Below are 13,407 nucleotides of genomic sequence, written 5' to 3' on the forward strand. Positions count from 1 at the left end.
ACTGTGGTATGTGTTATCCTCACTGACTAAAATGTTATTCTGACAGTACACAGCCTTAAATTTTCATTTCGTTGTAGGTTCTTATACTACTACTAAAAGCTGGGTGTGGTGGCACATGCCTGTAATTCCGGCGTTTGGGATGCTGAGGCAAGGGGGTCGCTGTGAATTTGAAGCCAGCCTGGGCTACAAAGCAAGACTGTACCCAAAAAGAACAACAACAACAAAAAAGTGAGTATGGAAAAAGAAGACGAGGGGGTAAAAAATTCTAAGAAGGCACATAATTAAAAATGACAAAAGTCATTTTATTTTACTCTGACAAATAAAACAGTTTAAGCATCATATTTCCTCCCAGTGGTACTTGCTTTGGAATGATAAAGGAAGAAATCAGAGCAGTTCAAGGTATAAATATTCATTTATTAAAGTACAGTTTGCAAACTCGATTAACAAATGTAGTTGTGAATGCACATCATTAAAATGAGATAGATCACAGAAAATTTCTCAATAAATAGATCATTTTACCTGAGAAACGTACAAATAAGTGATTTGCATAGATTTCCCATAGCTCAGCTCTCTACACCTGAGGATCAAGATGGACAAAACTATGCAAAAATAAAAATATCTATAAATGAGCTATGGGGTCAAAACGGGACGAGCATCTTTTCCTGAATAGTATTTACTTTCTGCCACCTTTTATGAAATAAAACACAACACGGAGAAAGGAAGGCTCAAGGGCTCCTCTCCCCTCGTGCTGGACACCAGGGTGTCCTCCCAGGTCCTTCCCCATTCAACCTGAGAAATTCTGGAAGATGTCGGCCACCTCCACCCAGCTCTGGAAACAGGCCAGACCCTGCTCCCGGATCTGCTTCCGCCCCTTGTTGGTGATGACCTCCCCGCTTTGTTTCACAATCACAAGCTTGGGGGTGGCTGTGACGTTGTACCTCTTCTTCAGTTCACTGCAAAGAAAAGAGGGGTGCTAGTTGGTTAGCATTTCCAGTTACCATGTCCATCCGACCAGAAGGGGCCCCTGGGCACCATCAACCACCCGCTCTTTTTCTGCCCATGGCTGCTGTGTCTGAGCCAGTCCTGACCCAGAGACCATCTGCAGTGATGGAGCTGTTCTCTGGCTGTCCTGCCTGCTACTGTGGCCACCAGCCACCTGCAGAGAGGTTTTGTGCTGAAAAGGTGGCCAGTGTGCCCAAGGAATTGAACTGTGTACTTAATGAATTATTCATTTTTTCTTTTGCAGCACTGGAGATGGAACCCAGGCGCTCCAGTGTGCTAGGCAAGCGCTCTACCTCTGTGCCGCACCCCAGCCCTGTTAATTTAAACTCAGGCTGTGGGGAGGTACTGAACAGTGCAGTTCAAAATGCACAAATAAACCCTGTAGTTGGGTTGATTTTCTGCTATCAAAAGAAGAGAAAGGTCCAGGGATATAGCTCAGCGGCGCAGCACCTGCCTGGCAAGCACAAAGTCCTGAGTTTGATTCCCAGTACCAAAAAAAAAAAAAAAGAGAGAGAGAGAGAGAAATATGAAGTACATATAATGGTATAAGTTAAAATTGCATGAGTTCTAAATACATTCAAAGTCTTATGAGAAAGTCCACCTGACAGGCTGAATGATGTACCAATTGACATGATTACAGAGGAAACATTTCTTAGCTCCATTTTACCAACACCTGTAACCCAGTGCCCTTTTTACAAAGTTGTCTTAATTCATTTAGAAAAAGAAGCACCTGCCCCCTCAACTTGGCTCCTCATCAGCTTCACGGGGATTACCCCTTCAGGACAGGCAGCCGGGGAAATCCCTTTCCTGTCTGTCATGGCCAGGTCACAAGGCTTCACCGTTAATGTAATCTGATTTCCTTCATCCTCAGGACTGGGACCGGAGAGGAAGGAGAAACACACTTGGGACTCTCCTGTTACTAAACTTCCTCTGCAGCATCTCCAGTGAGGTCTCCCCACTGCTTCCCACACCCAGGCCAACAACAACCCTCCACAGAGTAAGGAGAAAGGGACATATTCCCCACATCCACCAGAGAACATCTGTGAGGCCACGACAAAGCCAACCCTATGTACAAAGGGAGTCTTACTAAATTTCAAATGATTAGTAGTGTGCAGACTACCTACCCACACTATTATATACTGGAATTGGGAACCAATAAGAAATCATGTTTAAGAATGGGTTTAAACCCAGCATGGTGGTGTGCACCTGTAATGCCAGCATTCGGGAAGTTGAGGCAGGAGGATCACTGCAAGTTCGAGGCCAGACTGGCATACATAGCAAGACTCTGTCTCAAAACAAACCAAAAAGAAAAAAAAAAAAAAAAGGATGGGTTTAAAAACTGTATGGTGTATGTGAAATAACCACATAGAATACAAAATATTTAGCCAGCCTGGTGACACACACCTGTAATCCCAGCACTCAGGAGGCTGAGGCAAGAGGATCACCATGAGTTCGAGGCCAGCCTGAATTACATAGTGAATTCAAGGCCAGCCTGAACTACAAAGCAAGACCCTATTTCAAAAAAAAAAGATTGAAAATATCTAAAACAGAACAATATGAATGTATGATAAGCCCTTCATATCTGAGAGTTCCACATCTATGGATTCAACCAATTACAAATTGAAATATTCAGAAAAAAAGAATAATACTTATACTGAGCATAAAAAAGACTTGTTCTGTCCATTGTTCTCTAAACAATGCAGTCTGACAACTATTAATAGAACATGTCCCTTGTTTTAGGCATGGCAGATAATGTGGGAACGATTGAAAGTGTATGGGAGGATGTGGGTAGGTTACACACAAACCCCACACCACGGTATACAAGGGGTTTGGGCCCCTTGGGCACTGATACCTGCAGGTGTTCTGGTACAATCCCCAGATACCAAGGGATACTGTACTACGGGGTGTGATTAAAAACTATGATCAGCATTTACATGTTAAAAATTTATTGCAGTAAAAATCACATTGCCTTTAATCCCCCTCAAACTACCCACACACACTCTTCAAACACTTGTCCATCTTGCCCTGCTTTTTTTTTTCTTTTTTTTTTTTTGGTACTGGGGATAGAACTCAGGGCCTTGTGCTTGCCAGGGAGGCACTGTGCCACTGAGCTATAGCTCAGTCTTGCCATTTCCTAAAGCAGTTCTGGACGTCCTTGTTCAGAGCTTTTGCTGAGCTGTCATGGTTGCCTTCATGTCCTGACTCGACTCCACGTTTAGTTTTCATTTTGACTTTGGGAAGAGCCAGAAGTCACACAGTGCCAGATGTAGCAAGTAAAGTAGACGAGGACACACCATGATGTCTTCACAAGCCCGATGTCTTCACAACACCATGATGTCTTCCCAGAGAAGGTACTTAGCAGCAGCAGTCATCGTATTTTGTCTCATCATATTTTTCATCACACCTTGTGAAGACACTCATGAAAGAGGACTTGCAGAACTGCTTCAGAAAATGGCAAGAATGATGGGATACGTGTGTTTGAAGTGAGGGGGAGTGTTCTGAGGGGGATTAGTGACAATATGTCTTTTAATGTAGTCATTTTTAAACACCATAAATGTTAGTCATACCTTGTACAAATCATAAGCTGTAGATACATCCAGATACTTTTAAGAAGCCATAACCTTAAATACACATATCCAAAACACATACACCCTGTAGTCCCAGCCCCTGAAAGGCTAAGGCAGGAGGATCACTTGAGCCCATGAGCTCAAGATCAGTTTGGAAAGCACAGCAAGACCCTGTCTTAAAAACAAAAAAAAAAAAAAAAAAAAGCAACAACAATAACAAAAAAGATGAGTTATGTATTTAGCTCAAGGAGCTAATGATGAAATAACCACAAAGAAAGTAGAAAGAAGGGAAAATAAGATTTATAGTTAAAAAAGGAAAGTGGAGTAGTGGCAAACGCCTATAATCCCTGCACTTGGGAGGCTGAGGCAAGAGGACCACTAAGAATCCAAGACAGCCTGGGCTACATAGTAAGACTCTGTCTCAAAAACAACAACAACAAAAAATGAAATGAGCCAAGAAAAATCAACTTGAGGTAAACAATAAAACCCAGTCTCGTTCTTTGGAAATACTAAAAATATTCTTTGGAAATACTAAATGCATACAAATCTCTATGAAAAGGGGAGTAACAGAAAGAAGACACCAGGATAGCAGGAATCAGGCAGCACTCACCAAAATGTAGTGAGCAGTCACACCTCCTTTAGGGACACCCAGCTGTGGCTTGGCCGGGGACACCTCACAACTTCTAGTACAGCCTGTTTTCCAAGAAACTATGCACATGGCCTCCACTCCGATGCTCAGAAGCCATTTCTTGTGATGTCTAACCACACAGGCATGCAGGAATGAAAAGGAAGAGCAGAAGAAATGCATACAAAAGCCGCCATACTGGGTGACAGGTGTGGTTCAGTGGCAGAGTGCTTCCCTAGCATGCATAGGGCCCTGGTTTCCTTCTCCAGTACCAAGGAAGAAAGAAAGAGAGAAAGAGAGAAAGAGAGAAAGAGAGAAAGAGAGAAAGAGAGAGAGAGAAAGAAAGAAAGAAAGAAAATTATACATAATACAAAAGACCCAACAAAGGCAACCGTGCTAAAACTACACTTGAGAGCTAACAAACCAAAGCCATGCACACAGGATACAAGTTCATGTCAAACTACAAGTTTAGGAGACTTGGGTCCTCTCACCATCAAACTGAGCCTAAGAAAGCTCAGCCAGGTGGGGCTGACACAGGTCTGGAAAGACACCCTGGACCTAAAAGATATTTCAAAGGAGATATACTTGCCAAGGTCTTAGAAAGCTGCATAGCTTTTCTCATGAAATCTGAAATGTCTAGGAAACTGGCTTTCCTCAGAGGCATAAAATCAAAAAATAAAGAGGAAAAAAACCCAAAGAGCTCTTTGTATAAAGACTGCAGCCAGCGAAATGTGGTGGCGCATGCCTGCAACCCAGCACTCAGGAGGCTGAGGCAGGAAGATCCCTGCAAGTTTAAGGCCAGCCTAGGCTACATAGTGAGTTCAAGGCTATCCTGAACTACATAGTGTGACTCTGCCTCAAAAAAAACAAAAAAAATTTAAAAAATAAAGACTCCAGCCAAAGTGCAGGGCTCAGGTAGTTTGGGCAAATAGGTCACTGGGTACCTGAGCTCAGGCACAGGACAGGGTAGAACCATGTTTCAGAAAGGGAAGCCAATGGTCCTGCTGAGGTTCCCAGTGACTGGGACCTCATCTTCCAGGCCAAGAGGATACCCTGCAGAGCATCTTGGGCACTGAAGAGACAGGGAGCCCCCAAGCCCTCCAGGGCCGAGGCAGCACTGGCATTCCTGACAGGTTCCTGGTGACCTATGCACCATCTGCCATTTCTCAACCTGGGTACCCAGACAGCAGCCTTAGCATGACCACAGGACCCGTAAGGAAGTGCACCCTTCCTGACCCTCAGGGGGAGCACCAAGATCCAGCAATAAAAGCCCTGCATGTAGCTGGGCATGGTGGTGCACACCTATCATCCTAGCACTCTGGGAGACTGAGGCAGGAAGATAGCAAATTCGAGGCCAGGGAAGGGTCTGTGTATGTAGCTCAGTGCAAGGGCCCTGTGCTCAACCTTCAGTACTGCAAATATAAATAAAAGCCCCAAGTAGCATATGCATACTCAGGTGTGCCCACCTGGAGGCATCCTCCCAGGGCTGTCTGGACCCTTCACTAACTTGGAAGAGGGAGAAGTAACAGGTGGTGAGGAGCCTGAGGTGGGACCTGGGTACCACAGGCAGCAGAGGGCTTTCTGCCCCCCATCCTGATGTTCTTCAGAAGCCTTAGCTCCTGTCTTCCAGCACGCACTGACTGTGTGACGTAGACAAGTACTTAGCCTCCTTGGGCCTCGAATTCTTTACCAGCACCATGGGAATAACAGGACTCCTGGGTGTTTATCAAGATTAAATGATCAGAGCCAGGAGTGCTGGCACATGCCTGTGATCCCAGCACTTAGGAGACCGAGGCAAGAGGATCGCTGGGTGTTTGAGACCAGCCTGAACTACACAGTGAGACCCTGTCTCAAAAAAAAAAAAGAAAAAAGATTAAATGATTCATATGTGAGCAGCTTAGAGAAAAATAGAGCTTGCCACATCATAAGTACATAATAAACACTGGCTGCTCCTACTGGGTGGGAAGGACAAGGACCTACCTCCAATGCCAGCTGAGCTGTCTGCTCAGTCAATATAGCCCCTGCCCACACTAACTAGCATAGGAATGGGTAGCTAGCAGACCCAGAACTAGTGAGACACTGCAGAACACTTGCTTATGTGCTGAGAAAAAGAAAGGTATGAGGATGTACAGTCTGAGATACTGCAGCCATTCTGCCACTGTGAGGGGACTGGATTTGCCAGGTAGCTACGGCCTGTAATCTGAGCACAAAGCAGATATAGTGGAGGCAAGTCACAAAACTGCATTCTTGGGGCCACTGGGGGTTAAAACCACCCCATAACCTTTACTGTGCAAGCTCTTCGGGTGGCTGTAGCTGTTACTTTCATGACTTGCAACATTAACTGAATTCTGACCCAGGAAGAAGGCAAGGGAGGATTTGAGGAGTAAGAAGAGAACTGAGCTGGTCACAGAGCTGTCTTTGCTTATCTTGAGATTCCGTGAGGCCCTCACACCCTCACCCTGGCACCCCTCGCTGAAGACATACTTGCCCAGAGACAAACGCACCCTTGGTCCTGCAGGTGGAGACCCACCTTCCCCTACAGCAGCACCCACAAAGAACAGAAAATGCTGCCGGCATCAGCGTTTTAAGCATTTCAGGGACATCTAAGAGCCTCATCCGTCCTTGTCCACATGTCTCTCCCTTCACCTGACGTGGCCACATCTCCTCCCTGACATAATGCATATGGGTTGCCGTGGCAACTTGACTCTGCCCGGTTTCCATCTCGGAGGGCAGAACGCTGTTGCCAAGCAAATCCCTTGAGTGTGTTTTCTTTTACTCACTTTTTCCAGCCAACCATCAGGCGCACACCCTGTGGATGCCGAGTGCTAAACCACACCTGGCACAGGCTGTGGGCAACAGGAATCAGCAGGTAACAAGCTCTTAGCTCTCAGGAAAGGTAGTACAAGGGCCCCTCCCCTCCTCATGGGATTCCTGTGACATCAGTGTCCCAGGCCCTCCTTTCGGTGGCACCAACCACAAAGTACGGTGTATTACACACATTGACAACTTCCCCAATGCCTCCTGGGTGCTTCACGCATTTTCTGTTCTTCTTGGTGGTTGCTCTTCCCATTTGACTCATGATCTGACTTCATAAATCCAGGCCTGGGATAAGCAGAATTTAGGGTGCAGTTCCCACAATGCCATGGAATATCCCACTTGCTAGTTCACAAATAGCAGTAACAGGATTAATGAGGTTCATTCAGTCCAGAATGGTGTAGAGACTAAGAGTTAAGTTCACAAAAAGCCAATTCCCCCTGTGGACAAAGACTGGGGATGGGGGTAGGCAGAGCCCTGCACCAGTGCTGGGAGTGAGTGGCTCACCTGCTGCCAGCTGGGGCACAAACAGGGAGAGAGAATGCTGCATGGACCTGAAAATGATGCCTTTCCTGAAAAATCCATGTGCCCCTGGAGCCTGAGGCTCGCTGTACAGAAAGATGGCTCGAGTCAGGAGAACCGGACTGTGCACAGCTCTGGCACATCCTTAAAATGGGACAAAGACCAGAGTGCTGATCTGCGACCACCCCACACTTCAAGGAGCCCTTTCAAAGCCAGGCTCACCCCCAGGGACAGCTGAGCACGGTGCCAAACAATGAAACACCTGCCTACCTACCCCAGGGGATCCCAGGCCTGCCTCTCTTGGGAACTGAGCTCCTGCCTAATTACTACACCACCACGTCTCACCTTCAAAACAAGTGTGCCCTTTCAAAAGCTGCACATAACTCAAGTGCCAGAGAGCTGAATCATGTCCTAAAATGCACCACTTACCACTCGAAGTGATGCTCTAATGAGCCCTTATGCAAAGTTAATCAGGCACCATTACAGGCTCACTGTCAGTAAGCCTTTGATCTTCACAAGCCTCCAGCACAGGTCTCAGGCTGAGCAGTGTCACTTCCAAACCTAAACTTCTATTCTTCCTTTCCCAGAAAAAAAAGTCATCTCACAGTAATTAATGTTGGTGGTAACACCATAACTGAAAAGCCCAGGCGGACTTCAAACAGTACCCATCTAGGCAAGGAGGCCCCGGTGGGGGAAGGGGCTGGGACAGCGCGCTTCAGCAGTGCGATTTCAACCTCACTCTCCACTCAAGTCACAGGAGACCTCACAGCAACCCCAGCAATCACCCCTGCCCGCAGTCCTGCCTGCTCCTCCAAGCTGAGTCACGAAGTAAGAAGTCAACCTCGTTCAACTTCCTGCTCAGGCACAAGCTCAGAAGCCCAGCGAGCTGTTTCACAAGGGCCCTCGAGGTCCCTTCAGAGAGCAGACTGCTGTCATCCCTGACCTCTCCCTCCACCAGGGTCTTTCCTCATTTATAGTAAGGAATTTTACATCTTTGTAGTTATGAAATTCCATCACTGAGGGTAAAAAACGGGGTCGTGAAAGTGGTAAGCATCTGAGTTTCTCCAGCCCTGGCGCCCTCACAGCCCCGGCGCCCTCACAGCCCCGGCCTCCAGGGCAGTGGTCCCCGCGCCCCGCAGCAGATCTACGAACCCCAGGGCGGGTAGCCCAGGGCCCACGCCCAGCAAGCCCAGGGGATGCCCTGTGCAGATCAGGCAATCTGGGGAAAGTTGGAGCAGAAGCTGTCACTGTCACCGACCTGCTGCAAGGGAAGGTTGGGAAGGAGCCCGGGAGGGACGGCTGAAAGTGAGCCGGGTGCAGGAGGGGAGGCCTGGGGACGCGGGCCACGCGCTTGCGCGCACTCACTGCCGGTAAGGGTCGTGGAAGGGCAAGGCCAGCCAGGCGCCGTGCAACTCGCACATGAAGTCCAGCATCTCCTGCGCGCTGCCGTCCGCCGACACGAAGACCACCTCGAAGGGCGCCGGCCGCCGCGCCTCGCCCACCAGCGCGGTGTAGAAGTCGCAGAGCAGCGGCGTGAAGTCGCGGCTGGGTGCGCACCGGCCCGCCGCGAAGTACAAAGCCACCACCTTGTTCTGCAGCGCGACCTCGGCCTCCGCCATGGCGCCCTCGCGGGTCACCAGGCGCCGCCCGACTAACACGTCTACCATAACGCGGGCCGGCGGGCGGCCACCGCCGGCGGGGACACCTGCGGAGGGACGGTCAACTGGGGCGGGAATATCCGTGCAAGGACGGTCACCCGTGAGCAGGAAACACTTGAGGAAGGAGGGTCACCGGAGGGCAGGTGACACCTACAAAAGGATGGTCACGTGAGGCAGAAGACACCTGCGGGAGGACGGTCACCGGCGGGCAGGCGATCGTAAGCCCCGGCGCTCCGCCTCCCTCGGCACTGCCCGGCGCCCAGCTGCGCTGGGGTATGGCGGCTGTGGGGATCACAGCCCAGGTCTTCCCTGAGCTGGGAGAAATGGGGTCTGCGCCGGGGAAGGGACCCTCACAGAAACCGGAGACCCCAGGTGCTACCGCGGCAGCGGCGACCTAACTCACCCACCTGCAGGAGCAGAGCCTGCCAGACCAGCTGGTCTGCAGCCTTGCGGAGCACGGAGACGCCCCGCCCCACAAGCCCCGCCCCTGGCGCCCGGCCCCGCCCACCTCCTACCACGCTGCCGCAGCTCCTCGCGCGGTGCTCGCGGGTGCACTTGAACCCCGCCTGGAGTTCAGGCCCTAGTCCGGAGCGCAGAGGCTGAGAGGACCGGCAGCAGAAGGGCGCTCAGCTCAGCTGAGGCGGGCGTGGCGGCGGGTGGGGAGTTTGGGCTTCTGGGGTGGGCGTCGGTCCCCGCACCTTAGGTCTTGGCTGGAAGGGTTTCTGGGCTTCAGGGAGAAATTGGGAGCGGGTCACAAAGAGATCAAGAGTATGGATTATGTGGGGCTGGGATGTGGCTCCTGCGAGCACTTGTCTAGCACGCACAAGGCCCTTTGTTCCATCCTGGTACGGCCAACAAAGAGAAAAAAACATTAATTAAGTGGCAGAAACTGCGGGGGCCCTGTGGTTTCCACAGTGAGCAAAGGTTTGTGCTCCCTGCCAGGAGGGCGGAGGGGGGGGCTTGCTTGGGGGCGACTAGCACCGTAATGAACTACTGCCAAAGTCGTACAGTAGGGTACAAACTCGGAATTAATCCCAAAAAGCGCACAGTGAACAAAAGAAAAATTAAAGACAGCGAAGGAAATCAGAATATGCCCCTTTGGCATATGCTTATTTTGACCAGAAAGCACTTGAAAATAAACAAATGCAGGAAGAGGCCTCCCCCTCAGCTGCCTAAGGACAGATTCTCCTGAGAAACTAGAGGCCCGACGGGGGCGCACACATGTCACCCCAGCACTCGGGGTGGAGAGCTCGGACGATCCGGGGGCTTAGGGAGGCCCTGCCTCAAAATTTAAAAATGATCCAGAGGAAGCTCAGCGAATGAGAGAGAGAGAGAGAGAGAGAGAGAGAGAGAGAGAGAGAGAGAGAGAGAGAAAGGAAGGAGGAAATTGTCGGAAAGGTCATGCTCGTCTCCTTTGGGTGGGTTACATCCTCACCCCCTAGTGTTATTGCGCATAAAATCCCATCACTCTTTTGAGTATTCGCGTTTTCTTTTGTGTGTGTGTGGTTTTTTGAAACAAGGTCTCTCTATGCAGTTCAGGCTGGCCTTGAGCTCACTTTGTAGCCCAGACTGGTCTCCAACTCCCAACAATCCCCCTGCCTCAGCCTCCCAAGTGCTGGGATTACAGGCGTGAGCCACAATGCCCGGCGATTTTCCCCCTGTGATGTTCTCGTGCAAGTGGTATTAAAAGTTAATAAATGTGCTCTCCCTTTCCCTGTGAATCTGCCAGTTGTCAATCTCGTAGTAGATCTCGGGTTCATTGGTCTCTCTTCCCCTGCAACTGGGTTCACCCCACCCAGGCTGTGGAAGCCCACGCTCCCCTGCCCTTGAGGCCCCGAGCCCCGCCCCTGCTTACTTTGCAGCGCATACCACAGCAAATAAGAGAGGTGTTCAGTCCAGGCCACAGAGGAGCGAGGGCGGAGCAGAGCGCGAAGAGGGGCAGGTGAAAACCCACCGGTAGCTCTGCTCCCCGCAACACTGGCTCCCTCCAGTCTCAAAGCTAAGTGAAACGGAAATTTGCGAAGGTGGTTCCCCGTGACTCCGCCGGTTGTGCAAATGCACTTGGCCTGGAAATCGGGGCGGAGACTGGCCAAGCAGCGGCGTGGGGGTGGGGTGGTGTCTGCGAGGCGCGTTGTCCTCCCTCAAGACCAGAGGAAAAATGCGCAGAGGTCAGAACTGAGGCGCCGGGAGTAGGTTGTACCTTTCATACTGAGTCCCTTCCTCCGGTTCAAACGCTGAAACATGCGGGAGGGAGCGAAGAGGGATGAGGAGGGTGGATTCAACAGGAGGACTAGCTTCTAACGTCCTAATAGCTTCTAACTGCACAGGAAGAAAGACGGTTGGCAGCAAAAAACTGGATATTTAAAAAACCTCGGTTTTAGATGTTCCCAGCACAAAGAAATAAGGTGTATCTGTGTTGAAAGGTGTGCCAGTTACCCTGAGCTGATCATTACACGTGTTCTACATCCACTGAGATATCACAGTGTGCCCTAGAAAAACGTGCAACTTTTATGTGTGAATTAAAACTAAGAGTAGGCTTTCAAACCGAAAGAACCACATTGTGAGGGGGAAAATAACTCCCAGCCTGATAGATGTCAAATGTGCCCAAGTCTTGTCTCCCGAATATCAAAGAATGGAATTTGAAGGCAAAGGAGGGTGAGAGTAGAAAAGGTCTCCTGAGAATGATCCTGAGGGACAGAAGGGGTCCCGAGTGGATGGACGATGAAGCTCCTTCTCCAAGGATGTTTTATACAGCGAAATCATACCGTGGGTCAAACCGCGGTCAACCTGCAGCATTATAAGTGTAATCACCGAACTGTACTGGTCCACAGGGAAGCGAGGCTCGCAGCCAGGGTGCACCAGGGAATCCTTACCGTTAGTTTATTGGTGACCTCTGTATAGAAAGAGCAAAGGCATTCCTGGAAAGGAACAGGAGGGTGGGTCCAGATGACCCGGTCACCCACCTGTGACTCTGATGCTTATCTAGGCTCACTCTGAGGTAGGAGAGAAAAAATAAAAAGTAGGTAGAAAGGAGACAAGGAAATCAAGATTTTAAAACTGCACTTTTAAGAAAAACTGCAAGACAAGTTGGCTCCTCCTCCTTCCCATCCTAGCGTGTCACCCCCTCCTTCTCTCCTTTCAAAAAACAGTGTTAAATTCCTAAAATTCCTTTTACAATAGCCTACAAATTCCTGGGCACAGGACCTGACCTTTTCACCTACAAATTGCCTTTTCCTCCAGCCCAAAAAGCAATAACAACACTGGTGGCTGCATATCTCAGCTTCAAACAACACATCAACTTCACTTGACAGATCTTCACTTCCAACACATACAGATGGCTCCCACAACGGCGACAGACAGTGAAAACTAGGTCACCTACAGTCGTGGTGTGTGTCTAAGTGTCCCCCCCAAGCCTCATGCAGTCATGGAGTGGGCTTCTAGAGTTTATGATTGATTCATGGTCCAACACTGGGATTATGGGTGTGAGCGCTACACCTGCCCTGGGGCAGCATAGTTTGCATACAGTATAAGGGAGGGAAAGAGGCTTGCTCTTGCTGCTCCTCCCTTTTTGCTCTTGCTGCTTTTGCTATTTTCCGCCACCATGAACTGTTGCCCTCTGCCATGTGCCACCCTGCCTTGGAGCCAGCTGAGTATGGACTGAAGCCTCCACAAACTGTGAGCTAAATCAACCTTCCTTTCCTTAATTTTGGGTGTCAGGTATTTTGTCTCAGCAACAGGAGGCGAATAACCAAGACACCTACCTTAAACACACCTCTTTAAATGTGCCCTCCTCCAGTTTATAATGCATCCCACTTCTCTGCAGGCCCACACCCCATTCTTGAATGCATCCTACAATCTCTGTCTAATAAATCCTACTCATGCCTCTTTCTAACCAGTGCTAGAAATTATTTTTCTTTGACAAGAGTCAACAAGCCTACAAACTTATTTTGAGAGGGTGAGATAGGTTCCTTATTTCAACCTCAGGGATCTCATAAATCCAGCCAGGGACAACCAGACCAAGTGATGCTAATTCCAGTGCAACCTCAAGCCCCTGTTTATCACAGGCTGGTCTCCACCCTGAGGCCTGTTCCTCTGCGGATGCGCCTCCAGCCTCAGCTGTGATGTCTGCTCATGGTCTGCACTGACTCCCTTGAGGGCCCAGCCCTGTTTGCCTGCATATTAATTTCTATCTAACTTGGCTGTCGATAACAATATGGAG

The 13,407-nt window shown here is 49.5% G+C and overlaps 1 protein-coding gene across 7 annotated transcripts; it reads right to left on the reverse strand.

Moving 5' to 3' along the window:
* Nucleotides 1-393: 393 nt before the first annotated feature.
* Nxnl2 (nucleoredoxin-like 2) lies at nucleotides 394-11,201 on the reverse strand. 7 transcript variants are annotated; one of them, XM_013506876.1, is made up of 4 exons: nucleotides 11,044-11,201; nucleotides 9,704-9,915; nucleotides 8,896-9,338; nucleotides 394-953 (listed from the first exon to the last, which is right to left on the reverse strand). In XM_013506876.1, exons 3-4 carry the CDS (start codon nucleotides 9,195-9,197, stop codon nucleotides 785-787), a joined length of 471 nt encoding a protein of 156 aa, XP_013362330.1. In that variant the 5' UTR covers nucleotides 9,198-9,338; nucleotides 9,704-9,915; nucleotides 11,044-11,201; the 3' UTR covers nucleotides 394-784. The 7 variants fall into 7 exon arrangements, 5 of the variants coding, with proteins under 5 accessions (XP_013362330.1, XP_013362331.1, XP_013362329.1 ...); XM_013506877.1 differs by having other exon boundaries at nucleotides 8,896-9,235; nucleotides 9,697-9,915; XM_013506875.1 differs by having other exon boundaries at nucleotides 9,697-9,915.
* Nucleotides 11,202-13,407: the final 2,206 nt, after the last annotated feature.

This window comes from Chinchilla lanigera, unplaced genomic scaffold (assembly GCF_000276665.1).
Source record: "Chinchilla lanigera isolate Chin_1 unplaced genomic scaffold, ChiLan1.0 scaffold00114, whole genome shotgun sequence".
Taxonomy (NCBI): domain Eukaryota; kingdom Metazoa; phylum Chordata; class Mammalia; order Rodentia; family Chinchillidae; genus Chinchilla; species Chinchilla lanigera.

Excerpts from the sequence above, each read along its gene's own strand:
- Nxnl2 (XM_013506876.1), bottom strand. The coding sequence starts at position 9,197 with ATGGTAGACGTGTTAGTCGGGCGGCGCCTGGTGACCCGCGAGGGCGCC. Across the intron at positions 954-8,895 it reads TTCCACGACCCTTACCGGCA|TGAACTGAAGAAGAGGTACA; the intron begins GTGAGTGCGCGC and ends TTTTCTTTGCAG.